General features: G+C 59.6%; 1 protein-coding gene across 10 annotated transcripts in view; it reads left to right on the top strand.

Annotated features, from left to right (window-relative positions):
• The window catches only part of DCTN1 (dynactin subunit 1), a 54,887-nt gene extending 27,958 nt beyond the window's left edge, over positions 1-26,929 (top strand). For 6 of the 10 annotated variants that reach the window (XM_088056166.1, XM_088056167.1, XM_088056168.1 and 3 more), the window contains 26 exons: positions 3,197-3,217; positions 5,367-5,555; positions 7,287-7,484; positions 8,424-8,628; positions 8,914-8,992; positions 9,502-9,661; positions 13,613-13,717; positions 13,852-14,043; positions 14,577-14,693; positions 15,344-15,496; positions 16,008-16,168; positions 17,366-17,534; positions 17,836-17,904; positions 18,241-18,303; positions 19,136-19,285; positions 19,936-20,097; positions 21,776-21,907; positions 22,011-22,139; positions 22,779-22,921; positions 23,149-23,315; positions 23,649-23,663; positions 24,013-24,146; positions 24,795-24,978; positions 25,625-25,701; positions 25,991-26,080; positions 26,561-26,929. In XM_088056166.1, coding sequence (XP_087912292.1) covers positions 3,197-3,217; positions 5,367-5,555; positions 7,287-7,484; positions 8,424-8,628; positions 8,914-8,992; positions 9,502-9,661; positions 13,613-13,717; positions 13,852-14,043; positions 14,577-14,693; positions 15,344-15,496; positions 16,008-16,168; positions 17,366-17,534; positions 17,836-17,904; positions 18,241-18,303; positions 19,136-19,285; positions 19,936-20,097; positions 21,776-21,907; positions 22,011-22,139; positions 22,779-22,921; positions 23,149-23,315; positions 23,649-23,663; positions 24,013-24,146; positions 24,795-24,978; positions 25,625-25,701; positions 25,991-26,080; positions 26,561-26,698 — 3,402 coding nt within the window. In that variant the 3' untranslated portion in view covers positions 26,699-26,929. The remainder of the gene's footprint in view (positions 1-3,196; positions 3,218-5,366; positions 5,556-7,286; positions 7,485-8,423; positions 8,629-8,913; positions 8,993-9,501; positions 9,662-13,612; positions 13,718-13,851; positions 14,044-14,576; positions 14,694-15,343; positions 15,497-16,007; positions 16,169-17,365; positions 17,535-17,835; positions 17,905-18,240; positions 18,304-19,135; positions 19,286-19,935; positions 20,098-21,775; positions 21,908-22,010; positions 22,140-22,778; positions 22,922-23,148; positions 23,316-23,648; positions 23,664-24,012; positions 24,147-24,794; positions 24,979-25,624; positions 25,702-25,990; positions 26,081-26,560) is intronic. The other 4 variants (XM_088056163.1, XM_088056171.1, XM_088056169.1 and 1 more) reach the window with 3 other exon arrangements.
• The last annotated feature ends 381 nt before the right edge of the window (positions 26,930-27,310 follow it).

The following is a 27,310-nucleotide window of genomic DNA, read 5'->3' as shown; positions in this document are numbered from 1 at the left end:
CCGAGCTGTGCCGGTTCCTGGCAGTAAATGCTCCCGGTTTACACCTCCCTGAGCTCAGACACCAACGCTCCTCATCACGTGTCCCTGTTCATCCTTTTCCCCATGGAAAGTTTCAGGGATGCTGCCTTCCCTCTGCCCCATTGGAGCGGGGGCTGCCGGTGCTCGGCCCCACGCCTGGATTCCATCCGGCTTTTCCCGTTGCTCCTCTCCTTGCCCATGGAATCACACCCGTGAGACCGGGCACCTGCTGGGTTGTTTAAAATGCAGAATTCCCAGCAGAATCCCAGGGAGCCACACCCTGAGGGGCTCATCCTGCTGCCTCAGACAGCTCCAGCAGAGGGGAGGTGCCTCCCGGGGGCCGAATTCCCAGGAATTGAGTGGGGTGGCATCAGCATGGACCAGCTCTGGGTCAGTGCCCGGGCGTCACCTCTGGCACTGCCTGCCCCACTCAGCACCTCCTGCCAATCCGAATCTTCCTGGAAGCTCTGGGAATCCTCCACAGCAGCAGCCACAGTCTGGAAGTTCAGACTCAGTCCAGGAGAAGGCTCCAGTGACATTCCTGCCCTGTCCTGCCCGCTGGAAGGTGACATTCACACATTCCTGCTCATCCATCCAACACCCGCTGCTCCCGGCTGGATCGGGATTCCCACACCTGGAGCAGAACCGAATCACCCCACCGCAGTCAGTCCTGGGTATCCAGGAGGATTTTTCCAGAGTCCCTGCTGCCAGGAGCCGAGCCCATCTCGGAGCCCCCAACGCTCCCCTGGGAGCAGAGGTTTTGTAATTCCATCAAATATTGATGCAGCAGCGTTACACAGCAGAGCCCGGAACATCCATCCCCAGCGGGGGGCTCGGAGCATCCCGGATCCAGGAGGGTCCAGCTGGGCTTGGAGCCTCTGTTCCCAGTGCTGGCACGATGCCGGATACCGGAAAATCCGTGTCCCATCCTGGTCACCGGCTTTTCCAGAGCCCAGGGATGACCGGCTGGGGACAGGTGGATGGACAGGAAGATGCCAACATGGAGAGGAGCCCGGCCATCCCCCATTCCTGATGGAGAGAGCAGCTGGAGCATCCCAGAGCTTCCCTTTGCCACGGATCCCGGGGGTCTTGGAGCTGCAGCTTCCAGTGATCTGCACGTGGCATCACATGGAGGGGACCAAAACTCCCAAGGATGCACAAAGCAGGATTATTCCCTGTCATTCCACACAGCTTGAGGGACACTTACCAGGAGGCTTCTCCCCGTTTTTGGGGTTTGGTGTGGCTCGAGTTGGTGTCCCCCACCCCATGGCCAGGACAAGGCTCAGTGTCCCCCAGCTGAGGGCTTGGTGTCCCCCAGGACAGGGATCGGTGTCCCCCAGGACAGGGATCAGTGTTCCCCATCCAGGAAAAGGCTCAGTGTCCCCCAGGACAGGGATCGGTGTCCCCCAGGACAGGGATTGGTGTTCCCCATCCAGGACAAGGCTCAGTGTCCCCCAAGGAAGGATTTGGTGTCCCCCAGGACAAGGCTCAGTGTCCCCCAAGGAAGGATTTGGTGTCCCCCAGCACAAGGCTCAGTGTCCCCCAGGGAAGGATTTGGTGTCCCCCAGCACAAGGCTCAGTGTCCCCCAGGGAAGGATTTGGTGTCCCCCAGGACAGGACTCACTCATCTCAGGTGACATTTCCCCGTGTCCAAGGACTCGGTGGGACCCCCCAGCCCTGCCCCACTCCTGAGTCCCCCCGACGTGTGTGGCAGGGAGTGGGGACATCTCCACCCGTGGAATTCCTGAAGAAGGCGTTTTCCAAGTGTTTCCCAGATTTTTGTTGCTGCTCCATGTTGCTTGGTTGGATTTTGGGAAGATGCTGGAGAGCTCCTGAAGGGCATCCTTGGGGTTTCACCTGAAGGTCTGGAACTTTTGCTGCTGTCATTCCATTTTCCTGACAATTTTGGTCGCGCAGGAGACGTTGTGGAAGACGGGAATGTTTTCCCTCGGGATGGACGTGGATTGCAGCCTTTGGGAAAAGGCTGGAAGCCAGCAGAGCAGGATTTAGCTGAAGCAATGCCAGAGGTGATGGGAAGTTTGGAGGTGCAAACACATCCAGGTTTGGATTGGAAACAGGGAAATAGAGCTCCGAGGTTTCCCGAGGCGTCAGGAGGGAACACGGCCGTGTTGGATACGGGCTGGAGCTGCTGGTCCCTGGTGGGCTCCGTGTGCCTCATGTCCCCATCCCGGACATGGATCACGTGCCAGCGCCGTTATCCATCTGTTCTGCTCCTGCTTATTCCCAGCTGGGATTAGGTCATGGAATCAGAAATGAAGGAAGTGCTCCAAGGCTGCAGCTGGGCAGATGATCCAAATGGCCCCCAGGACCAGCCTGGTCACCCCTCCTTTTCCAGCCATTAGGGGTTGTTTTTAAGGGGAAAAATCCAAAATCATTTCATATTTGTCTCTGTTCTGGGCTGGGCCCCGTGGCCTCCCCTCCCTGAGCTGCTGGGAGCTGCTGCATGTGCATGGAGGGGTGTGGGGGGTCCTACCCCAAAATCGTGGATGATTTAATTCCAGCCGTGAAAGGAAAAGCTGGGAGAGTGGCATCAGCTCCGTGGTGTCCCTGGAATTTCTGGGGGCTCTGAGGCGGCCGGTCCAGGGTGCTCTGGGCCCTTTGGAAAACCAGAGGGATGAGGAGAGGAGAAAACTCGTGTTTGAGATTAAATCCTTTCAACTCCCGCTCCGGGGGGGTCTCTGGGAAAGGCGTGGGAGGTCAAACCCCCCGAGCCCGTGGAATGCCCAGCCAACCCGAACCCGGCTTTGCCTCTGAAGACCAAAATTCCTTGGAAATACAAGGTGGATCTGCCCTGGGGTATCCGTGGGGTTGGGATGGGGGTTCAGGATGTGCCCTCTGTCCCCACAGGGGAGGGACAGGGACAGGGCTTGGGGGTGAGCAAGGGCTGTGGGCTCTGTTCCTGTGATCCCATGGGAGCAGTGCCTGTGGGTCCCACCCGGAGCAGCCCTTGGAGCGGGTTAACGAGCCCCCACGCTAACGACGCCGCGCACACCCGGTGCCGCTGGGCACGCTAACGATGCCGGGCACACTAACGATGCCGTGCTGTCTTTTGTCTCCTTTCCCTGCTCTGCCGCTCCGGCCGCCGCCGGCTCTTCTCTGCTCCTCTGTCCCTGTGTGACTGTCTGTCCTCTCTGCTTCCGCTCCCGCTGCCCTCCAGAGCACCGCCCGCCGGCCCAAGGTGAGCAGCCACGGTGGGGACACCGAGCGCGGGGACACCGGGCACCGACGGTGCCAGCGCCACTCAAAGCGTTGGGTGTCGACCCCGTCACAAGCGTGGATCACCAGTAATGGGTGCCAGCAGCACCTCAGGCTGGATCCATTGGTTCCCAGCCCCACTCAAACATGATCTGTTGGTTCCCAATCCCAGCCAAATGTGACCCTTTGGGTTCCAGCCCTACCCAAACGTGACCCATTGGTTCCCAATCCCACCCAAACATGATCCATTGAGTGCCAACACCACCCAAACATGATCATTGAGTGCCAACACCACCCAAACATGATCATTGAGTGCCAACACCACCCAAACGTGACCCATTGGGTACCAATGCACCCAAACGTGACCCATTGGGTTCCAGCCCCACACAAACGTGACCCATTGGTTCCCAGCCCCACGGCGCACTCCCGTTGTCCTTCCCCCTCGTTGTGCGGAGCCCAGAGGAGCTCACAGGGCTGGTGGGCTCCTCTGGAACATCTCCAGCTCCTTGGGACCCCTCTCCCAGGATGGAGCGGTGTGAAATCCGTGTGGCGGTGCCCGGGCTGTGCCGGGGGGTCCCGCTGCTCCTGACTGTCCCGGCCTGTGCCGGGGGCTCGGCGGTGGGATCTGGGTGGGATCTGAGAGAGCCTGAGGTGTCAGGCAGGGCTGGGTGGGCCCTTGGGGGCTGCTCCAACCAGCGGGATTCACCTTGGGAAGGGATTTGTGGCTTGAAGGGAGGAAATGTGGGAGAGAAATGCTTAAAGATCGAGTTTGGGACTGGAGAAGTCTCTGGATGCTTCCAGCACCTCGCCCCGGGCAGGGGTGGATTCCATCAGCCTCTGGGATCCCGTTCCCTGGGTTTGGGTGGTTCTTGCTGATGTCTCTGCAGGGGTGTCCTGTGGGACCTCCTTTGGCCTCACAGCCGTGCTGGGCAGGGAGATGGGATCCTGGAATCATGGAATGGCTTGGGTTGGAAGGGACCTAAAGCCCATCCAGCTCCACCCAGGAGCACCTCCCACCATCCCAGCTGGCTCCAAGCCCTGTCCAACCTGGCCTTGGACACTTCCAGGGATCCAGGGCTGGCCACAGCTTCCCTGGGCACCCTCCCAGCCTGGAATTCCTTCCCAATATCCCATCTAAGCCTGCTTTCCATGAGGGATCTGTGACCCAAAAGCACCAGGAACAGCAAACATTGGTGTTTTGTATCTGGAAGAAAGCGCGTGGGGCTCGGTGCCGCCCAGAAATTCCCTGTTTTCTGTGCCTGGGAGAACTGGGATTATCCCAGGAGGGCTGGCTGGGCCTATCCAAGGGGTGCTGGACTTGCTGCAGTGCAGTCAACTCGGATTTCCCTTTATTTTGGGGAAGGTAAGGGCAGAGGGTGGGTGTTTCTCCTTCCCAGCTGTGCCCATGGGTGAAACCACACGCCTGGTGAACCCTCATGGCACCAAAAATCCCATTTCCAGGAATAAAATTAAGTCAGGAAATGTAATTTACGCAGTCAGAGGTGAGTGGTCCAGAAACAGGGTCCATGAGGAGACCTGTGGGAGCCTGGGGGGCACCTGGTGCTTCCCTCACCCCTTTTCCCACGGCCTGGGCTCAGACAGTCATTAATTAACAGCCTCATAAGCGCTAATGAAGCAGCACCAGGCCCCACTGGACTCTGGCAACTCACTCCTTGTTGGTTTTCTTCTTGCTCCCCTAAGCTGGGTTCTCATCTTGGTGGGCTCTGAGGTTTTGCTGTCTCACCCTCTGGAGCTGGGACTTTGAATCCTGGAATTCTGGAATGGTTTGGGTTGGGAGGGACCTTGGAGCTCATCCAGTGCCACCCCCTGCCATGGCCAGGGACACCTTCCACTGTCCCAGGCTGCTCCAAGCCCCGTCCAACCTGGCCTTGGGCACTTCCAGGGATCCAGGAACAGCCACAGCTTCTCTGGGAAACACCTGGAGTCCTTCCCCAATGGATTATCCATGAATTCTCTCCGAGCCGAGTCCCCACTGTCGGCACACTCCAGGTTTCCCCTGCTGGAATGGGACTCTGGGAGTCACCCGAGGTGTCACGGCGGGAGGCTGTGGGACCACCATCCTTTGGGGTGTCCCCCCCTGACTCCCCTTGACCCGTGCTGGTGTTTTGCAGCCCACCCGGACCCCCACGTCATCGGCGTCCGGCGGCACGGCCGGGCCCTCGGGCTCGGCCTCGGCGTCCGGCGGGGAGATGAGCAGCAGCGAGCCCGGCACGCCCGCCCAGACCCCGCTGGTGGCCCCCGTCATCCCCACGCCGTCCCTCGGCTCCCCGGGGGCACCCCCGGTCCCCTCGCCCACCAAGGTGAGCCCTGCCCCGGGCAGTGCCCAGGTGAGCGCCGGGATCTGGAGAGGAAACTGCCCCCGGGAGGAGGTGGAGGTGGAGGAGGAGGAGGAGAAGGTGGTGGAGGTGGAGGTGGAGGAGGACGAGTTGGAGGAGGAGGAGGAGGAGGAGGAGAAAGAGGAGGAGGAGGATAGGGACGAGGAGGAGGAGGAGGCGCAGGAGGAGGAGGATGAGGAGGAGGAGGAGGAGGAGGAGGCGCAGGAGGAGGAGGAGGAGGAAGAGGAGGTGGAGGAGGAGGAGGAGGAGGAGGTGGAGGTGGAGGAGGAGGAGGTGGAGGCGGGGGAGGAGGAGGAGGAGGAGGTGGAGGAGGAGAAGGAGGTTGAGGAGGTGGAGGAGGAGGAGGACGAGGACAAGGATGAGGACGAGGTGGAGGAGGAGGTGGAGGAGGAGGAGGAGGAGGAGATGGAGGTGGAGGAGAAGGAGAAGGAAGTTGAGGAGGTGGAGGAGGAGAAGGAAGAGGTGCCCTGGAGGGTCCTGGGGGTGGTCACTGGGCTGTGGCAGGAGCATTGGGATGGGTCAGAGCTGGCCAGGACAGAGACAGAGGTGGCACAGCTGGGAGGCCACTTCCAAAGAGAATTCCCAGATCCCTTCCCAGATCCCTTCCCAAATCCCTGTGGGGCACAGGGGGCAGTTTGGCAGGGCTGAGGCTCCGAGTCAGAGCGTGATCCTGTTAAATCCAGAGGGTCCGGTTGGCAACACCCACTGGTGCTGGGAGAACTGGGGTCCCTCCCACCTTGGGATGCAAAGTCCCCTTGGAGAGGTTCAGGATTTCCCAAATTTGGGAGAATTGGGGTGCAGGGACCAGCACTGGGGGCCCTCCCACCTTGGGATACAAAGCCCACATGGAAAGATCCAATATTTCCCAAATTCAGGGATTTTTAATCATTACGGAGTTATTCCCATTTTGATCTTTAAAATACTTTTCTTATCACTTCCATCCTGCTTTGATTAATGAGTTAATTAGTGCTTGGGAGAGATTTGGGGCACAGACCCAGGGAGGGATAGCGGGAGAGGACGAGGCTCTGGGATTGTGTTGGAAGGGAGAGCTGGAGAAGGCAGCCCAGGGTGGGACAGGGGATGTCCCCACCCGTGTCCCCATTCCCAGAGCTCCCTGGGAACTGGTTCCTCTAACTGGGTTTTTTTGGGGACATCAGAATGTCCAGGCTGGGAAAGCAGCACAGGAGGAATCCATGGGAGGTTCTGGATTTTTCCAAGTCCCGTTCCTTGTTGTCACCCAGCTTTGGGATTTGAAGCTTTAGCCCCTGTGGCTGCTGCCAGGGAGGGAGGTCACATCCCTTTGTCCCTGCAGCCCTTCCTTTGGGAATGCTGGCATCAGCCTTTGGGAGCTGAGCTGCTGGAAAAGGACCTGGATCAGTTTTCCCTGGGAGGAGATCACCTGGGGATGATGTGGGTGCTGCAGTGGGATCAGACAGCCCCAGCTCCTCTGGGCAACCTGTGCCAGGGCTTCAGCACCCTCCCAGCCAGGAATTCCTTCCCAATATCCCATCTAACCCTGAGCCATTCCCTGTGTCCTGGCACTCCAGGCCCTTGTCCCAAGTCCCTCTCTCCTCCAACTGCCCCGATATCGATGACAAAAGTCAGGCCAGGCTCCCTGGGCTTCCAGGAACATCCCTGGAGCTCTGTCCAAAGGATGTCCCTGCTCCTTCCCTGATCCTTGGCTCGGTGTCACAGGAGGAGGAGAATCTCCGTGCTCAGGTCAGGGACCTGGAGGAGAAGCTGGAGACGCTGAAAATCAAGCGGAATGAGGACAAGGCGAAGCTCAAGGAGCTGGAGAAGTACAAGATCCAGCTGGAGCAGGTGCAGGAATGGAAGAGCAAGATGCAGGAGCAGCAGGCTGACCTCCAGAAGCGCCTGAAGGAGGCCAAGAAGGTGAGTGAGCGTCCCTGGGAATGGGGCAGTGCCCGGAGAGGTGACTCCAGCAGGAATTCCAGCCCTGACAAACCTTTCTGGGAGGAAACTTTCCCAATATCCAACTAAACCTCCCCTGCTGCACCTCGAGGTCTTTTCCTCTGCTGTGAATCGACACCGGATGTGTTTGGGAATCAGGCTGAGCCAAGGTGGGACTTTGAGTTCCTTATTCCCTCTCTTTCCAGGTGCTTCCCTCTTCCCTCTTCCTTCTCTCTCCAGGTGCTTCCTTCTCTCCTCTCTCTCTCCAGGAATTCCAGGCAATTCCTTCCCTCCTCTCTCTCTCCAGGAATTCCAGGCAATTCCTTCCCTCCTCTCTCTCTCTCCAGGAATTCCAGGTGCTTCCTTCTCTCTCTCCAGGAATTCCAGGTGCTTCCTTCTCTCTCTCCAGGAATTCCAGGTGCTTCCTTCTCTCTCTCCAGGAATTCCAGGTGCTTCCTTCTCTCTCTCCAGGAATTCCAGGTGCTTCCTTCTCTCTCTCCAGGAATTCCAGGTGCTTCCTTCCCTCCTCTCTCTCTCTCTCCAGGAATTCCAGGTGCTTCCTTCTCTCCTCTCTCTCTCCAGGAATTCCAGGCACTTCCCTTTCCCCCTCACCTGTGCCTGCAGCTCCCAGGACTCCATCCAAGCAGCCAAGCAGCGTTTCCTTCTCCCTGCCCTACTTTTCCAGGGTGGATTCCTGGTTTCTTTCCCCAGGGATTTATCTGTCTGCTCCGCTATTCCCTTTCTCCTTACCTTTGTCCTCAGGTTGTCTGGGCGTGGAGCGGGGAGGAGGAGAGCAGGACACCCTCCCATCCCGGATAAATGTCCATTGCACTGGGGAGAGGCACAACAATGATTCCCAAGGGCTGTTGTGGGGTCCCCCCAGAGCTGTGGGGTCCCCTCAGCTGCCGTGCTCGCCCCCAGGAAGCCAAGGATGCCCTGGAAGCCAAGGAAAGGTACATGGAGGAGATGGCGGACACGGCCGACGCCATCGAGATGGCCACGCTGGACAAGGAGATGGCCGAGGAGCGCGCAGAGTCCCTGCAGCAGGAGGTGGATTCCCTCAAGGAGAAGGTGGAATACCTCACCATGGACCTGGAGATCCTCAAGCACGAGATCGAGGAGAAAGGTGGGAAGGGAGAAGGGGCTTGGGGCTCGGAGAATGGGGAACGGAGGTGGGGTTAGGTGGGATATTGGGAAGGAATTCTCCTCTGTGAGAGTCCTGAGGCCCTGGAATGAATTTTTCCAGAGGAGCAGTGGCTGCTGCATCCCTGGAAGTGTCCAAAGCCAGGTTGGATGGGGCTTGGAGCACCCTGGGATAGTGGAAGGGGGCGGGAACGGGTGGGATTTGAGGTCCCTTCCCACCCAAACCGGTCTGGGATCCTGGGATCCTGATTCCTGCCTTCCTCCGCAGGCTCTGACGGAGCGGCATCCAGCTACCAGGTCAAACAGCTGGAGGAGCAGAACGCCAGGCTCAAGGAGGCTCTTGTCAGGTGGGAACCCACCTGTGCTTCCCAAAATTCCTTCCCAGGCCTCTTGTGCTCCCTAAATCTGAGAGCATCCATCCCTCTGGATCTGAAGGATCTGAATCCTTCTCTGGAGCAGCCCACATCAACCCTGCTGATGCCTCTGGGGTCTTTGCCGAGCTCTTAAAGCTCCCCCAGGGAAGGGATTGGTGGGGATGGGGACAAAAGGAGTCACTCCAGGCTGATCCCATGCCTCATTCCCTATGGATGTGGTGCTCGGTATCCCTGCCCAGCCCTGGGATCTGCCTTTCCCCAGACGATCCCACTTTCCAGGGCTCGAGGGCTTTTTATTTGGGAATCCACAGGCAAGAAGTCCAGGTGGGACCCATCCCTTGCTGAATTTTGGGGATGTCACTCACCAGGGAGGGGCTGATGGGGATGGATGAGCTCCCTGATCCCGGCTGGAGCGGGCAGGAGCTCTTGGGAGGAGCCAGGCGCTCCTGGACCGGCCCTGAGGGCACCTGTGGCCGTCCCAGGATGCGGGATTTGTCCGCCTCGGAGAAGCAGGAGCACGTGAAGCTCCAGAAGCAGATGGAGAAGAAGAACACGGAGCTGGAGTCGCTGCGGCAGCAGCGGGAGAAGCTGCAGGAGGAGGTGAAGCAGGCGGAGAAGACGGTGGATGAGCTCAAGGAGCAGGTGAGGGACGGGTGGGACGGGGTATTCGGGGCAGTTTGGGGACATTTGGGGCAGTTTGGGGACATTCGGGGCAGTTTGGGGACATTTGGGGCAGTTTGGGGGCAGTTTGGGGACATTTGGGGCAGTTTGGGGACATTTGGTGCAGTTTATGGACATGTGGGGCAGTCTGTGGACATGTGGGGCAGTTTGGGGACATTTGGGGCAGTTTGTGGACATTTGGGGCAGTTTGGGGACATTTGGGGCAGTTTGGGGACATGTGGGGCAATTTATGGACATTTGGGGCAGTTTGTGGACATTTGGGGCAGTTTGGGGACATTTGGGGCAGTTTGGGGACATTTGGGGCAATTTGTGGACATTTGGGGCAGTTTGTGGACATTTGGGGCAGTTCGGGGACATTTGGGGAGGTTTGGGGACATTTGGGGCAGTTTGGGGACATTTGGGGCAGTTTGGGGACATTTGGGGCAGTTTGGGGACATTTGGGGCAGTTTGGGGACATTTGGTGCAGTTTTGTGGACATTTGGGGCAGTTTGGGGACATTGGGGGTGGTTTGGGGACATTTGGGGCAGTTTGTGGACATGTGGGGCAGTTTGGGGACATTTGGGGCAGTTTGGGGACATTTGGGGCAGTTTGGGGACATTTGGGGCAGTTTGGGGACATTTGGGGCAGTTTGGGGACATTTGGGGCAGTTTGGGGACATTTGGGGCTGTTTGTGGACATTTGGGGCAGTTTGGGGACATTTGGGGCAGTTTGTGGACATTTGGGGCGGTTTGGGGACATTTGGGGCGGTTTGTGGACATGTGGGGCAGTTTGGGGACATTTGGGGCAGTTTGGGGACACTTGGGGCAGTTTGGGGACATTTGGGGCAGTTTGTGGACATTTGGGGCGGTTTGGGGACATTTGGGGCAGTTTGGGGACATGTGGGGCAGTTTGTGGACATTTGGGGCGGTTTGGGGACATTTGGGGCAGTTTGTGGACATTTGGGGCAGTTTGGGGACATTTGGGACAGTTTGTGGACATTGGGGGCAGTTGGGGATCTTTGGGGGCTTTTTGGGGACATGGGGGGCAGTTTGGGGACATGGGGGGCAGTTTGTGGACATTTGGGGCGGTTTGGGGACATTTGGGGCTGTTTGTGGACATTTGGGGCAGTTTGGGGACATTTGGGGCAGTTTGGTGTCATCTGGGCCAGTGTGGGGACATTTGGGGCAGAGTGGGAACATTTGGGGCAGTTTGGGGACATGTGGGGCAATTTATGGACATTTGGGGCAGTTTGGGGACATTTGGGGCAGTTTGTGGACATGTGGGGCAGTTTGGGGACATTTGGGGCAGTTTGGGGACATGTGGGGCAGTTTGGGGACATTTGGGGCAGTTTGGGGACATGTGGGGCAGTTTGGGGACATTTGGGGCAGTTTGGGGACATTTGGGGCAGTTTGGGGACATTTGGGGCAGTTTGGGGACATTTGGGGCACTGGAACTCGCGGGGAGCCACGTGCAGTGATCCCACTGCAGGGACCAACGCTCCTGCTCCCGTATTCCCCAGTTCCAAACCCTGTTCCAGCAGTGGGGCTGGGCAGGGTGTGGGGTGACACATGGGGTGACACATTCCTGCTGGGATGGTGATGATCCTGCCCCGGGAAACCCTTCCCAGTGCCTTAGAGGGGCTCCAGGAGAGCTGGAGAGGGGCTCGGGACAAGGGTTGGAGGGACAGGACACAGGGAATGGATTCCCACTGGGAAAAGGGAGATTGGGGTGGGATGTTGGGAAGAAATTCTTCTTGTGGGGGTTGTCCCAGCCCTGGGCTCAGGTCTCCTGGATGGATTGGGATGTGTGGGATGGACTGGGATGTGTGGGATGGACTGGGATGTGTGGGATGGATTGGGATGTGTGGGATGGATTGGGATGTGTGGGATGGATTGGGAAGGATTGGGATGGACTGGGATGGACTGGGATGGATTGGGATGTGTGGGATGGATTGGGATGGACTGGGATGGATTGGGATGGATTGGGATGTGTGGGATGGATTGGGATGGACTGGGATGGATTGGGATGGATTGGGATGTGTGGGATGGATTGGGATGGACTGGGATGGATTGGGATGTGTGGGATGGATTGGGATGGACTGGGATGGATTGGGATGGACTGGGATGGATTGGGAAGGATTGGGATGGACTGGGATGGATTGGGATGTGTGGGATGGACTGGGATGTGTGGGATGGACTGGGATGGACTGGGATGGATTGGGAAGGATTGGGATGTGTGGGATGGATTGGGATGGATTGGGATGTGTGGGATGGATTGGGATGGACTGGAATGGACTGGGATGGACTGGGATGTGTGGGGTGGATTGGGATGGATTGGGATGGACTGGGATGGATTGGGATGTGGGATGGATTGGGATGGACTGGGATGGACTGGGATGGATTGGGATGTGGGATGGATTGGGATGGACTGGGATGGACTGGGATGGATTGGGATGTGGGATGGACTGGGATGGACTGGGATGGACTGGGATGGATTGGGATGGACTGGGATGGATTGGGATGTGTGGGATGGATTGGGATGGATTGGGATGGACTGGGATGGACTGGGATGGACTGGGATGGATTGGGATGGACTGGGATGGACTGGGATGGACTGGGATGGACTGGGATGGATTGGGATGGACTGGGATGTGTGGGATGGACTGGGATGGATTGGGATGGATTGGGATGGACTGGGATGGACTGGGATGGATTGGGATGGACTGGGATGGATTGGGATGTGTGGGATGGATTGGGATGGATTGGGATGGATTGGGATGGATTGGGATGGACTGGGATGGACTGGGATGGATTGGGATATGTGGGATGGACTGGGATGGATTGGGATGGATTGGGATGGATTGGGATGGACTGGGATGGACTGGGATGGATTGGGATGGACTGGGATGGACTGGGATGGATTGGGATGGACTGGGATGGATTGGGATGTGTGGGATGGACTGGGATGGACTGGGATGGATTGGGATGGACTGGGATGGACTGGGATGGACTGGGATGGACTGGGATGGATTGGGATGTGTGGGATGGATTGGGATGGATTGGGATGGATTGGGATGGACTGGGATGGACTGGGATGGATTGGGATGGACTGGGATGGATTGGGATGGACTGGGATGGACTGGGATGGACTGGGATGGATTGGGATGTGTCCCCTGGCACTGGGATGGACTGGGATGTGTGTCCTGGTGTTGGGATGGATTGGGATGTGTGGGATGGATTGGGATGGACTGGGATGGATTGGGATGTGTGGGATGGACTGGGATGGATTGGGATGGACTGGGATGGACTGGGATGGACTGGGATGGATTGGGATGGATTGGGATGGACTGGGATGGACTGGGATGGACTGGGATGGACTGGGATGGATTGGGATGGACTGGGATGGACTGGGATGGACTGGGATGGACTGGGATGGACTGGGATGGACTGGGATGGATTGGGATGGACTGGGATGGACTGGGATGGATTGGGATGGACTGGGATGGATTGGGATGTGTGGGATGGACTGGGATGGACTGGGATGGATTGGGATGGACTGGGATGGACTGGGATGGATTGGGATGGACTGGGATGGACTGGGATGGATTGGGATGGACTGGGATGGACTGGGATGGACTGGGATGTGTGGGATGGACTGGGATGGACTGGGATGGATTGGGATGGACTGGGATGGACTGGGATGGATTGGGATGTGTGGGATGGATTGGGATGGATTGGGATGGACTGGGATGGATTGGGATGGACTGGGATGGACTGGGATGGACTGGGATGGACTGGGATGGACTGGGATGGATTGGGATGGACTGGGATGGACTGGGATGTGTGGGATGGACTGGGATGGATTGGGATGGACTGGGATGGACTGGGATGGACTGGGATGGACTGGGATGGACTGGGATGTGTCTCCTGGCAGGTGGATGCAGCGCTGGGTGCTGAGGAGATGGTGGAGACTCTGACAGAGAGAAACCTGGATCTGGAGGAGAAGGTCCGGGAGCTGCGTGAGACCGTCGGGGACCTGGTAAGGCGGAACTCCCTGGGATGACAGCTGCTCCAGGGGCCAGGACGGGGATCTGCAGAGCCAGAGGGATTTTGGGAAGCTCTCCGGAGCGCTGGGACACGTCTGAGCCGCACGGCGTGGCTTTGTCCCCGCAGGAAGCCATGAACGAGATGAACGACGAGCTGCAGGAGAACGCGCGGGAGACGGAGCTGGAGCTGCGGGAGCAGCTGGACATGGCCACGGCGCGCGTGCGCGAGGCCGAGAAGCGCGTGGAGGCCGCCCAGGAGACCGTGGCCGACTACCAGCAGACCATCAAAAAGTACCGGGAGCTCACGGCTCACCTGCAGGTGACAGCTCCAGCTCCTCCTGGAGCTCAGCCCGCGGCCAGGAGAGCCAGAGGGAGCATCCCATGGGAATGTCCTGTGGAGCTGGGCACGGCAGGACACGGCTTGGGGCTGGGTGGGTTCCTCGTGGAGCTTCCGCGGGGCCCCTCCCACTGCCTCGTCCTGCAGAGAGCTGGGAATGTCCAGCCTGCAGAAGGGAAGGCTTCAAGGAGACCTCAGAGCCCTTCCCAGTGCCTTAAAGGGGCTCCCAGGAAAGCTGGAGAGGGACTTGGGACAAGGGTTGGAGGGACAGGACGCAGGGAATGGCTTCCCACTGGGAAAAGGGAGATTTAGATGGGATATTGGGAAAAAATTCTTCCCTGTGGGGGTTGTCCCAGCCCTGGGCTCAGGTCTTGATTCAGGGGAATGAACCTGTGGATATTGACACTTGGTGCCTCTCCCTCCCCTGTGCCTGCTCGGGGTGTTGCCCCCCAGGAGGAGGTGTGGGGAGGGGCTGGGGGTCCCTGAGCTCCATGTCCCCGTGTCCCTGTGGCCAGGACGTGAACCGGGAGCTGATGAGCCAGCAGGAAGCGTCTGCCGAGAAGCAGCAGCAGCCGCCCCCCGAAATGTTCGACTTCAAGATCAAATTTGCAGAGACGAAAGCCCACGCCAAGGTAGGGCCAGCAGGAGACGTGGATGGGCTCATCCACGCCCTGGGACGGGCTCCAGGGTATTCCCAGGGTTGTGGCTGCCCCTGGATCCCTGGAAGTGTCCAAAGCCAGGCTGGACAGGGCTGGGAGCACCCTGGGATGGTGGGAGCTGTCCCTGCCCCTGGATGGGGTGGAATGGGATGGGCTTTAAGGTCCTGCCAACCCAAACCATTCCATGATTTTGGAGCCAGGCTGGGAAGAGCCAGGAATTCAGGAATTCACCTGGAGAAGGGAAGGCTCTGGGGAGAGCTCAGAGCCCCTTCCAGAGCCTAAAGGGGCTCCAGGAGATCTGGAGAGGGACTGGGGACAAGGGAATGGCACTCCAGGACACAGGGAAAGGCTTCCCACTGCCAGAGGGCAGGGTTAGACGGGATATTGGGAAGGAATTGTTCCCTGTGAGGGTGGGGAGGTCCTGGAATGGATTTCCCAGAGAACCTCTGGCTACCCCATCCCTGGAGGTGTCCAAACCCAGGCTGGAGCACCCTGGGACAGTGGGAGGTATCCCCGCCCATGGCAGGGGGTGGCAGTGGGTGCACTGGGAGATCCCAGATTCTCCAAGGAGCAGAATTCCATGATTTTCTACCCCCCCTGAGCGGCTCTGGGTGTCTCCTCAGGCCATCGAGATGGAGCTGCGGCAGATGGAAGTGCAGCAGGCCAACCGCCACGTGTCCCTCCTCACCTCCTTCATGCCCGACAGCTTCCTGCGGCACGGCGGCGACCACGACTGCGTCCTGGTGCTGCTGCTCATCCCACGCCTCATCTGCAAGGTGGGACAGCCTGGGGAGAACCTGGGATGGGAAACAGCACCTCAGTCCCCGGGGGAACTGAGGATTTGGGGTGTTTGCTGCTGGAGGAGCTCCCCAATGTTTTTGAGTGACTGGAGTTGCCATCCCTGGAGGGGTTCAGGTGGGATATTGGGAAAATTCCTTCTGGAGAGGGGTGTCCAGCCCTGGCACAGCTGCTGGGGACAGTGGTGGAGTCCCCATCCCCGGGGGGATTTAACAGCTCTGTGGATGTGGCACTTGGGGACAGGGTCAGTGGCGGTGCTGGGGGAACAGCTGGACTCGATGGTCTTAAAGGGACTTTCCCAACCTAAATAATTCCATGATCCCAGGATTATCAAGTGCTCTGGGAGAAGGGAAGGGGAGGAAGCCGCCAGGGGCGGTCACTTAGCAAGGACAGGTCACTCTTTGGAGGTGCAGGGGCTGTCAGCCCTGGCTCAGCGGGACAGAGCAGGCAAGCATGGAACGCCCTGAAGGATTTCCGTGTCTCCTCCAGGCCGAGCTGATCAGCAAACAGGCGCAGGAGAGGTTCGAGCTGAGCGAGAGCTGCGCCGAGCGGGCGGGGCTGCGAGGAGCCCCGGGCGAGCAGCTCAGCTTCGCCGCTGGCCTCGTCTATTCCCTGAGCCTGCTCCAGGCCACGCTCCACAAATACGAGCAGTGAGTCCCCGCCCTTCCCTCCCTCTGCCGGCCGAATTGCAGGGATTCGGGGAGCCGGGCTGGGAAAAGGTGCTGGGATGGTTTTTGTCGCCTTGCCGTGGGGTTGTTTCTCTGTGATCCTCCCTGTGTGTTTTTCCCAAGGGATGACGTGGGAAGGGATTCTGGGAGCTGGGCTGGGAAAAAGCAGTGGGATCCCTTTCTCCATGACCTGTCTGTGTCCTTCCCAAGAGATCACACGGGATTTTGGGAGCTGGGATGGGAAAAAAGCAGTGGGATCCCTCTTTCCATGACCTGTCTGTGTCCTTCCCAAGAGATCACACGGGATTTTGGGAGCTGGGATGGGAAAAAAGCAGTGGGATGTGTTTATCCATGACCTCTGTGTGTCCTTCCCAAAAGATCACACGGGATTTTGGGAGTTGGGATGGGAAAAAAGCAGTGGGATGTGTTTATCCATGACCTCTGTGTGTCCTTCCCAAAAGATCACACGGGATTTTGGGAGTTGGGATGGGAAAAAAGCAGTGGGATGTGTTTATCCATGACCTCTGTGTGTCCTTCCCAAAAGATCACATGGGATTGTGGGAGCTGGGCTGGAAAAAAGCAGTGGGATCCCTCTCTCCATGACCTGTCTGTGTCCTTCCCAAGAGATCACACAGGATTTTGGGAGCCGGGCTAGAAAAGAGCAGCGGGATCCCTTTATTCCCTTGGGAGGATCCCCTTCCTTGTGACTTCTGTCTGTCCTTCCCCAAAGATCACGTGGGATTCTGGGAGCTGGGATGGGAAAAAAGCAGTGACCGTGACCTCTTTGTGTCCCTCTCAAAAGGGTGATATGGGAAGGGATTTTGGGAGCCGGGCTAGAAAGACCCAGCAGAATCCCCTTATTTCCTTGTGAGGATCCCCTTCTCCATGGCCTGTCTGTGTCCTTCCCGAGAGGTGACACGGGAAGGGATTTTGGGAGCCAGGCTAGAAAAGGAGGATGAGTTCTCCTCCTCAAGAGGTGACACCTGAAGGAATTTTGGGATCCAGGCTACAGAGAAGCAGCAGGATCCCCTCATTCCCTTATTCCCATCTCCGTGACCCTCCCGGTGTTCCCCTGGGCCTGCAGCACCACCCAGCTCACGGCTGTGTCCCTGTCCCCAGGCCAGCAGCGCCTCAGGGCTCCGCTTTCCCGTGTCCAGCCCCTTGTCCCTGTCCCCTCAGGGCCCTGAACCGCTGCAGTGTGGAGGTGTACAAGAAGGTGGGGACCCTGTACCCCGAGATGAGCGTCCACGAGCGCTCCCTGGACTTCCTGATCGAGCTGCTCCACAAGGACCAGCTGGACGAGACCGTCAACGTGGAGCCGCTCACCAAAGCCATCAAGTACTACCAGGTGGGGCTGGGGGTGACCCTGGGGACAGGTGAAAATCTGGGATGGAGCTCCTTTTGGCAGCCCTTTCCTTTGGGTGTGTGCCCTGAGGATGGATCCTCCTGATCCCCGGAGGATCCCGTCCCACATTCCTTCACCTGTGGAATTAAGCACCGCCAGCTCTTTTGGGGCACTGTTGTTACTTCCATTTAAAAAAAAAAAAAATGTCCCAAATCCTCACAATTTGGGGGTTTTTTTTTTTTGAGCATTCCCACGTTGGATTTTTCCACGTGTGCTGCGGATGCTGATCCTGCCATTCCCACAGCACCTGTACAGCATCCACCTGGCCGAGCAGGCTGAGGACTGCACCCTGCAGCTGGCCGACCACATCAAGGTGAGCGGGGACAGCCCTGCCCCGAGCCCTCTTTTCCACCTCTGTGTCCCCCAGGATCCCTGCAGCCACCCCCCCGAGCGGCCACGCCTCCCCAGCGGTGGCACCGGGCCCAGGGGACACGGGGGTGAGGAGAGCAGGGATGGGAGTGCGGAGACCCTCGTGTCTCAGGGTTGTATCCCGGGCTTCCCAGTGTCCTGCCTGACCGCTTTCCCTGCTCCTGAAAATCCTGGGGTGGTGGCAGGGTCCATCCTGGAATTCCTGGGACTGGATGAGTGTGGCCCGGGAGCCCTCCTGTCCCTGTCCCCGTGCTGAGGGTCCCTGTGCCTGTGCCCGCAGTTCACCCAGAGTGCCTTGGACTGCATGGGGGTGGAGGTGTGCCGGCTGCGGGCCTTCCTCCAGGTAGGATCTTCCTCCAGGTAGGATCTTCCTCCAGGTAGGATCTTCCTCCAGGTGGCACCTGCCAGGATGGCTGGGCACGTGCCACCTTCCTGCTGTCCCCGTGTCCCTCTGTCTGAGGTCCTCTAAAGTCCCTCTCTCTCCTCATGTCCCTCTGAGCTTCCTCTCTGTCCCTGTGTCTGTCAGAGCTCCTTCTGTGTCCCTGTGTACCTCTGTGTCCCTCTGAGGTTCCTCCATGTCCCTCTCTGTGTCCCCGTGTCACTCTGAGGTCCCTCTGAGTCCCCCTTTGTCCCTGTGTCTGTCAAAGCTCCCTCTGTGTCCTCATGGCCCTCTGAGGTTCCTCTGTCCCCGTGTCCCTCTGAGGTCCCTCTGTGTCCCCCTGTCCCTCTGAGCTCCCCATGTGTCCCCATGTCCCTCTGTGTCCCCATGTCCCTCTGTGTCCCCATGTCCCTCTGTGTCCCCGTGTCCCTCTGTGTCCCTCTGAGGTCCCTCTGTGTCCCCATGTCCCTCTGTGTCCCCATGTCCCTCTGTGTCCCCGTGTCCCTCTGTGTCCCCATGTCCCTCTGAGGTCCCTCTGTGTCCCCATGTCCCTCTGTGTCCCCATGTCCCTCTATGTCCCCATGTCCCTCTGAGGTCCCTCTGTGTCCCCATGTCCCTCTGTGTCCCCGTGTCCCTCTGTGTCCCCGTGTCCCTCTGAGGTCCCTCTGTGTCCCCATGTCCCTCTGTGTCCCCGTGTCCCTCTGTGTCCCCATGTCCCTCTGTGTCCCCGTGTCCCTCTGTGTCCCCGTGTCCCTCTGTGTCCCCGTGTCCCTCTGAGGTCCCTGTGTGTCCCCAGGCCGGGCAGGAGGCGGCAGACCTGGCCATCCTGCTCAAGGACCTGGAGACGTCCTGCAGCGACATCCGCCAGTTCTGCAAGAAGATCCGGCGCCGCATGCCGGGCACGGACGCGCCGGGAATTCCCGCGGCCCTGGGCTTCGGAGCGCAGGTCAGCGGGGCAGGGACACCCTCAGGCACGGGCTGGGAGCTGTGGGATGCGCTGGGAATGCAGAGGGAAGTGAGCTGGGATCGTGGAATCAGGCGCTGGTTTAGGTTGGAAAATCCCTCGGAGATCCCTGAGTCCAGCCCCAGCTCCAGCACTGCCAGGGCCATCACTGACTGTCCCCAACTGCCACATCCGTGGATGTCAAATCCCCCCAGGGGTGGGGACTCCCCCCTGCCCAGGAGGAATTTTCCCGATCTCCAGTTTGGCCCAGCCTGAGGCCGTTCCCTCTCCTCCTGTCCCTGTTCCCTGGCTGTCCCCTCCTGGCAGCAGAGCCACAAGGGCCCCCTGAGCCTCCTTTGCTTCAGGCTGGGCCCCTTCCCCAGCTCCCTCAGCCCCTCCTGGGGTTCCAGACCTTCCCCAGCTCCCTCAGCCCCTCCTGGGGCTCCAGACCTTCCCCAGCTCCCTCAGCCCCTCCTGGAGGAGTCACAATGGATGTGGCATCTGGATTTTCCATTCCCACCTCGCCTGGAGACCTGGATTCACACCCAGGACCTATTTCCCTCCATCTTCCCGTTATTTCCCCCAATCCCAGTGACCATCCCGGGGCGGGATTCCAGGCTCCCACTCCCGCTGATCCCTCTCTGTCCCTGCAGGTGTCGGACACGCTGCTGGAATGCCGGAAGCACCTGACGTGGGTGGTGGCCGTGCTGCAGGAGGTGGCGGCGGCCGGGGCGCAGCTGATCGCGCCGCTGGCCGAGAACGAGGGGCTGCCGGCCCCACGCCTCGAGGAGCTGGCCTTCAAAGTCAGCGAGCAGGTGGGACATCTTTCCTTTCCTTTTTTCCTTTCCTTTCCTTTCCTTTCCTTTCCTTTCCTTTCCTTTCCTTTCCTTTCCTTTCCTTTCCTTTCCTTTCCTTTCCTTTCCTTTCCTTTCCTTTCCTTTCCTTTCCTTTCCTTTCCTTTCCTTTCCTTTCCTTTCCTTTCCTTTCCTTTCCTTTCCTCTTCCGCACTTTCCTTTCCTTTCCTTTCCTTTCTTTTCTCTTTCCTTTCTTTCCTTTCCGCATTTCCTTTCCTTTCTTCTTTCCTAGCACCTTTCCTTTCCGCACCTTTCTTCGAACCTATTTCCTTTCCCTTTCCGCTTTCCTTTTATTTCCTTTCCGAACTTTCCTTTCCGCACCTTTCTCCTTTTTCAGCACCTTTTCCTTTCCTTTCCGCACCTTTTTTCAGCATCCTTTCAGCACCTTTCCCTTTTTCACCTTTTCCGTCTGATTCGCTCTTTCCTTTCTTCCCTTTCGCATCCCTTTCCCTTTCGCACCGTTTCCTTTCGCACCTTTTCCTTTCCTTCCGCCACCTGTCGCACCTTCCCTTCTGCCCTTCCCTTCCCTTCTGCTCTTCCCTTCCCTTCACTTCCCTTTCCCTTTCCCTTCTTCCCAGTCCCTTCCTTACCTTCCCGTTACTTTCCCTTCCTTCCCTTCCCTTACCTTCCCTTCCCTTCCTTCCCTTCCCTTCCCTTCCCTTTCCCTTTCCCTTCCCTTTCCTTCTTTCTTCCTTCCCTTCCTTCCCTTCCCTTCCCTTCCCTTCCCTTCCCGTCCTTCCCGTCCCTTCACTTCCCTTTCCGCCGTTCCCTTTCCCCTTTCCCCTTTTCCCCCTTCCCCTTTCCCCCTTCCCCCTTTCCCCTTCCCCCTTCCCCCTTCCCCCTTTCCCCTTTCCCCTTTCCCCTTTCCCCCGTTCCACAGCAGGGAATGATCGTGGGGAATTCTTGTAGAGAGAGGAATCGTTTTCTCCAGGCTGAGCCCCCTCAGCTCTGCAGAGCCTTTCCCACCTTTCCCTGGACACGGTGGATGTGGTGTCCCGGATTTCTGCAGGTTTTGGTGTGACTGTGGTGAAGGACAAGGCGTGGGCTCTGTGCTCATCGTCCAGCCCCGTTTGCTGTGCTTTGATTGGTGTGTGTGGAATATTTTGTATTTTGTTGGTTGGATTCGTTGATGGAAGTGAAGGTTTTGTGTCGGATGTGGATTTTAAGGGTGATTCTTGAATATTAGAGGGACATCCTTAACCATCACAGGGACATTGTCACCATCAAAAGAACATTTTAACCATCAGAGAGGAACATTTTAACCATCAGAGAGGAACATTTTAACCATCAGAGAGGAACATTTTAACCATCAGAGAGGAACATTTACACCATCAGAGAGGAACATTTTAACCATCACAGGGACATTTTAACCATCTCTGGGACATTTTCACCATCTCTGGGACATTTTCACCATCACAGGGACATTTTAACCATCTCTGGGACATTTACACCATCAGAGAGGGACATTTTAACCATCAGAGAGGGACATTTTCACCATCACAGGAACATTTACACCATCAGAGGGACATTTTCACCATCTCTGGGACATTTTCACCATCAGAAGGAAACTCCAGTTGTGTGATGTGGGTCGGTGGGCCTGGCCCAGAGCCACCACCCACGTCCTTGCCATCCTTGCCAGATTTACGGCTCCCAGGGCATCAATCCCTACGAGTGCCTGCGCCAGTCCTGCAGCATCCTCATGGCCACCATGAACAAGATGGCCACGGCCATGCAGGAGGGCGAGTACGACGCCGACCGCCCGCAGAGCAAGGTGGGCTGGGCTCTCTGGGTGACCAGGACAGGGATTTGGGGAGATTTGGGGAGCTGTGGTGTCTGGGATTCCTCCTGAAATCCCGACTGTCCCTCTGGTGCAGCCCACGCCGCCGGCGGAGCTCCGGGCGGCCGCGCTCCGGGCGGAGATCACGGATGCCGAGGGGCTGGGGCTGAAGCTGGAGGACAGGGAGACGGTCATTAAGGAGCTGAAGAAGTCCCTCAAGATCAAGGTGAGGTGTTCCTCGCTGATCCCTGCTTTCCTGGCTGCTCCTCACCCATCCCTGCTGGTCCCTCACCCATCCCTGCCTCCTCACCAATCCCTGCCTCTTCCTCACCAATCCCTGCCTCTTCCTCATCAATCCCTGCCTGTCCTGCATCAATCCCTGCCTGTCCTTCATCAATCCCTGCCTGTCCTTCATCAATCCCTGCCTCCTCATCGATTCCTGCCTCTTCCTCACCAATCCCTGCCTCCTCCTCATCGATCCCTGCCTGTCCTTCATCAAACCCTGCCTCCTCCTCATCACTCCCAGCCTCTTCCTCACCCATCCCAGCCTCTTCCTCATCAGTCCCTGCCTGTTCCCCACCCATCCCAGCCTGTTCCCCACCCATCCCCACCTTCCTGCCAGCTGTGGGATTCAGCTCCACGCTCCTGGTGCCTCCCTGCCTGCGGAGATGCCGATCCCAAGCCCCATCCAGATCTCCTGGGGATGTTTTTCCCGTGGGCAGGGAGGTGCTGCCACCCAGACCTCGCCCCTGCCGTGTTGTGGGGTGCTCAGGGCGGGAGCTGGGAGCTGTTTTGGGCTCCAGCCGCGGGTGCTGGTGATTTGGGGGGCTCTCCCAGCTCCCTGCTTCCCTCCCTGCCGCTCCAGGGCGAGGAGCTCAGCGAGGCCAACGTGCGGCTCAGCCTCCTGGAGAAGAAGCTGGACAGCGCCTCCAAGGACGCGGATGACCGCGTGGAGAAGATCCAGACCAAGCTGGACGAGACCCAGACGCTGCTCAAAAAGAAGGAGAAGTAAGTTTGGAACGGGGCTGGGGGTGTGAAGCTGGGGGAGCTCATCCAGAGGAAGCCACAGAGCTGCTCCAAGAGCTGGAGCCAGGCTGGGAGAGCTGGGAATGTTCCCCTGGAGAAGGGAAAATTCCAGGGAATGCTGAGAGTCCCTGCAGGGGCTCCAGGAGAGCTGGAGACAAGGATAAGGGATCCTGGCCTCACACACCCCTCCCTCCGTGTGCTCTTCCCAGGGAGTTTGAGGAGACCATGGACGCTCTCCAGGCTGACATCGACCAGCTGGAGTCGGAGAAGGTGGAGCTGAAGCAGCGCCTGAACAACCAGTCCAAGCGGACGATCGAGGGGCTGCGGGGGTCCCCGGCCTCGGGCGTGGCCTCCATCGTGTCCGGCATCGCCGGAGGTGAGCGGGGACAGCTCACCAGGAGCTCCAGGGGTGCTGTGGGATGGGAATTTGGGAATGGTGCTCCCCACGGCAGCTGCTGGCTCTCCCGGAGCCACAGCCTCTCCCGTATTCCCAGTCCTGGCTCCCAGGGATGTTGCTGGAATGTTGCGTTGCCAAAGGAGCAGCCCCAGGGGTCCTGCCTGGGTCACTCCCAGCTGCTGGGAATGGGCTCAGTCCCAGATGTGGCCCTGGGGTCCCGGAGCTGCTCCAGCCACGGCTCCTCTCCCGCCCAATCCGGGGCTTTAATCCCGATTTCTCTTGTCTCTCCCGGCCTCTCTCCCTGTGCTGCAGAGGAACAGCAGCGAGGTACGGACACACCCTGCATGCAGCCCCCAGAGCATGGCGGGGAAACCAAATCCCAGGACACCCAAAGCCTGGGATCCGCCTGGGAAGGGAGGGATGAGCACGGAATTGTGGTGGATGTGGATTGGGGTGACCTGGAGAGCCTTGGGAAGGGGCACTGGGAGCTGCTGGGAGCTCTGGGGAGGTGCCAGGTGTTGGTGCCAGTGCACTGTGTCCCCATATCCCCATGTCCCTGTGTCCCCATGTCCCCATGTCCCCGTGTCCCTGTGTCCCCGTGTCCCCATGTCCCCGTGTCCCCATGTCCCCATGTCCCCTGGGGGCTGGCAGTGCTGACACCGGTGTCCCTCGGCAGGTGTCGGTGCCGGGCAGGTGCCGGGAGGCGGCTCCGGCCCGGTCCAGGTGAAGGATTCCCCCCTCCTGCTGCAGCAGATCGACGCCCTGCAGCTCTCCCTGAAACACCTCAAGAACGAGAACAACCTGCTCAAGGTCGGGGGGAGTGTGGGATGGGATCCCTGTGGGATCTGTGTGGGATCTGTGATCCCTGTGGGATCCCTGTGTGATCCCTGTGTGATCCCTGTGTGATCCCTGTGGGATGAGCTGGAGACCAGGCTCTGATCTGGAGGGCTCCAGGGGAGTGAGCTGAGAGCAGCACTGGGGTCTGGGGGTGCTGCTGGAGCTGGGGGTGCTGGGGGTGCTGGTGGTGCTGGGGGTACTGGTGGAGCTGCTGGAGCTCGGGGTGCTGGTGGAACTGGGGGTGCTGGTGGAACTGGGGGTGCTGGTGGAGCTGGGGGTACTGGTGACGTCCCTGCCAGCCCCGGTCCCCTCGGTCCAGACACTGCTGGCACCACCTGATTGATCGATTAATTGATCAACTGATTGATCGATTGATGAACACCCCATGGGGCACAGCAGCCGACAATCCAATTAACCAACCATTATAACAGATATTAATTGATGGATGAGATGGAGCAGCTCCTTAACATCCCCAATCCAGTCCCACCACCATCCCCGTGTCACTTCCCTATTCCCACCCCTTCCAGAGTGTTCTATCCCGTTTTTATCCCGTTTCCCACCGGCCCCTCCTCCGCGGTGCCGTTTCCCGGCGTTCCCTGACTGTTTTCCGGTGGATCCCAGGGTGCCCAGCTGAGGATGGAGCTGGCCAGCCTGGCCCCGCTGCAGGTGCCGCGGGTGGCGCGGGAGCGGCCGGGCGAGGGGCTGCCCACGCAGAGCCTGTACCGCAAAACCTCGCAGCTGCTGGAGACCCTCTACCAGCTCAGCGCCAACGCCAAGGTGCTGGACATGAGGCACAGCAAATCCAGTAGGTGCTACACAAACCCTCCTGGGGATTGGGGCTGTGGCACCTCTGAGGGGAGGGGTCTGCTCTCTTTGGGGTGTGTGGGTTGAGGGGGACAGCTCTGTGTCCCCAGCCCTGTCGCACTCAGGGCCATCGGTGTGCCGGGGACGGGGCTCAGTGTCCAGGGCTGCTCTGGGGGGGCTCAGCCTCTCCCTGCTGGGGAGCCCCCAAAGCCCTGAAATCCCCCTGGTGCTGATCCAAGGTCAGACCTTCCCCAAAACCCTCCTGGTACCAACCTGAGATGGTAAAAACTCCCCAAAACCACCTGGTACCAACCTGAGGAGGTAAAAACCCCCCAAAACCCTCCTGGTACCAACCTGAGGAGACCAAACCTTCCCCAAAACCCTCCTGGTACCAACCTGAGGAGGTAAAAACTCCCCAAAACCACATGGTACCCACCTGAGACAGTAAAAACCCCCCCAAAACCCTCCTGGTACCAACCTGAGGAGGTAAAAACTCCCCAAAACCACATGGTACCCACCTGAGACAGTAAAAACCCCCCTAAAACCCACCTGGTACCACCCTGAGGAGGTCAAAGCCCCCCAAAGCCCGAGGGGGTCCCGGCTGTGTCCGTGTCCCCCCACCCACCCCTCCGTTCCCCTGTCCGCAGCGAGGAGCTCGTCGGCGCGGCTGCTGGAGCAGACAGCCCGGCTCTGCGCCCTCAAGAACTCCATCGAAGCCCTGAAGGTGAGGAGGGGTCTTCCCGGGGGTGGGGGACCTGGTGGGACCCCCAGCCCAGCCCTCCAGACTGGGGTTGGTGGCACCTGGTGGCAGTGAGGGGACAAGGTGCCACCCGTTCCCGTTCCCCTCCCAGAACAGTTGGGTTTGACCCCTCTGCCCTGTGCCCAGGGTGGGCGAGGGGCTCTGGGGGGCTCTGGGGGTGGGTGAGGGGCTCTGGGGGGTGGGCGAGGGGCTCTGGGGGGCTCTGGGGGTCCCCACGGGGTGGGTTTTGGGGTGACCTCGCTGTGCCCCCCAGGACGACACGCTGAGGGAGATGGTGCAGCAGCAGCCGGGCGCTGGCGTCTCCTCCACCTTCGGCACCTTCCCATCCTCTTCCTTCCTGAAGGTGAGACCCCCATCCCCAGGGACCCCCGGCTCCAAGGGACCCCAATCCCGAGGAATCCGCAGCCTTGAGGGACCTCAGCCCCAAAGGAGTCCCCCAATCTCGAGGGACCCCCATTCCTGAGGGAACCCCGATACCAAGAGACACCAGTCACAAAAAACCCCATTCCTGAGGGCCCCCCAATTCCGAGGGACCCCAACCACAAGAAATTCCCAATCCCGAGGGACCCCAACCACAAGAAATTCCCAATCCCGAGGGACCCCAATCAATCCCAAGGGACTCCTGTTCCTGATCCCAAATTTCCATGGATCTGCCGAACTCCAGCCCCGAGGGATCCCCCGTTCCCCAGGGATCTGACGGGTGAAACCCCCCCCCTTCAACAGCCACCTCTCCCCATCCCGGGGGACCCCGGGGGACACGGCGGGGACCCCGGCAGCGCGGGGGTGTGTTGGGGTCGCGCTGAGCGCGGCGCTGTCCCCGCAGGCCAAGCAGGAGCAGGCGCAGGGCCCGGCGCTGTGCGGGCGGGTGACGATCCCGTGCGCCCCGGGGCACGGCCAGGCGCACCGGCTGCTGCTCACCCCCGAGCTGCTCCAGCACCTCCGCCAGCACTTCGTGGCTTGAGCCGGCCCCGAGGGAGCCGAGCCCCGCCGTCCCCACCGCGGGAATCTCCGCTTTCCCCCCCAGCGCCCGCCCCGCTCGCGGCTGGAGCCGGAGCCGCTTCCCCCGGGGGGATCCGCGCCCCCCGCGCTGCTCTCGGACACTGCGGACCCCCCTCTCCCCCGGGACCCCCGCGGGGCCGGGGCTGCGGCCCCTCCGCGCTCCTCGCACCCAATAAAACACCCCTGGATCAGCTGCCTGGAGCTTCTGGAGCGGGGACACGGGAGGGGACACGGGGGGGACACGGAGAGGACACGGGAGGGACACGGGGGGGACACGGAGAGGACACGGGAGGGACACGGGGGGGACACGGGAAAGGGACACCGAGGGACACGGGAGGGACACGGAGGGGACACGGGAGGGGACACGGGAGGGGACGCTGGGGACTATAAAAAGGGACTGGGAGGGCACTGGGGGGTGACGGGAGGGGACCGAGAGAGCCCCAGGAAGGGACACGGGGACATTTGAGGGTCCCGGGGTGGCACCGCGGGGACATTTGGGGGTGGCGGGTCCCGGCACGTGCGGCCGCGCGCGCGCGCCAAACGGCGCGGGAAGGGGCGGGGCTGGGGCTCGTGC

Source organism: Pseudopodoces humilis, chromosome 6 (genome assembly GCF_049639895.1).
Source record: "Pseudopodoces humilis isolate 2021_Gansu_Grassland_sample_001 chromosome 6, ASM4963989v1, whole genome shotgun sequence".
In the NCBI taxonomy this organism is placed as follows: domain Eukaryota; kingdom Metazoa; phylum Chordata; class Aves; order Passeriformes; family Paridae; genus Pseudopodoces; species Pseudopodoces humilis.
Note: the sequence above shows the minus strand (reverse complement) of the source record. Positions and strands in the feature narration are given on the sequence as shown.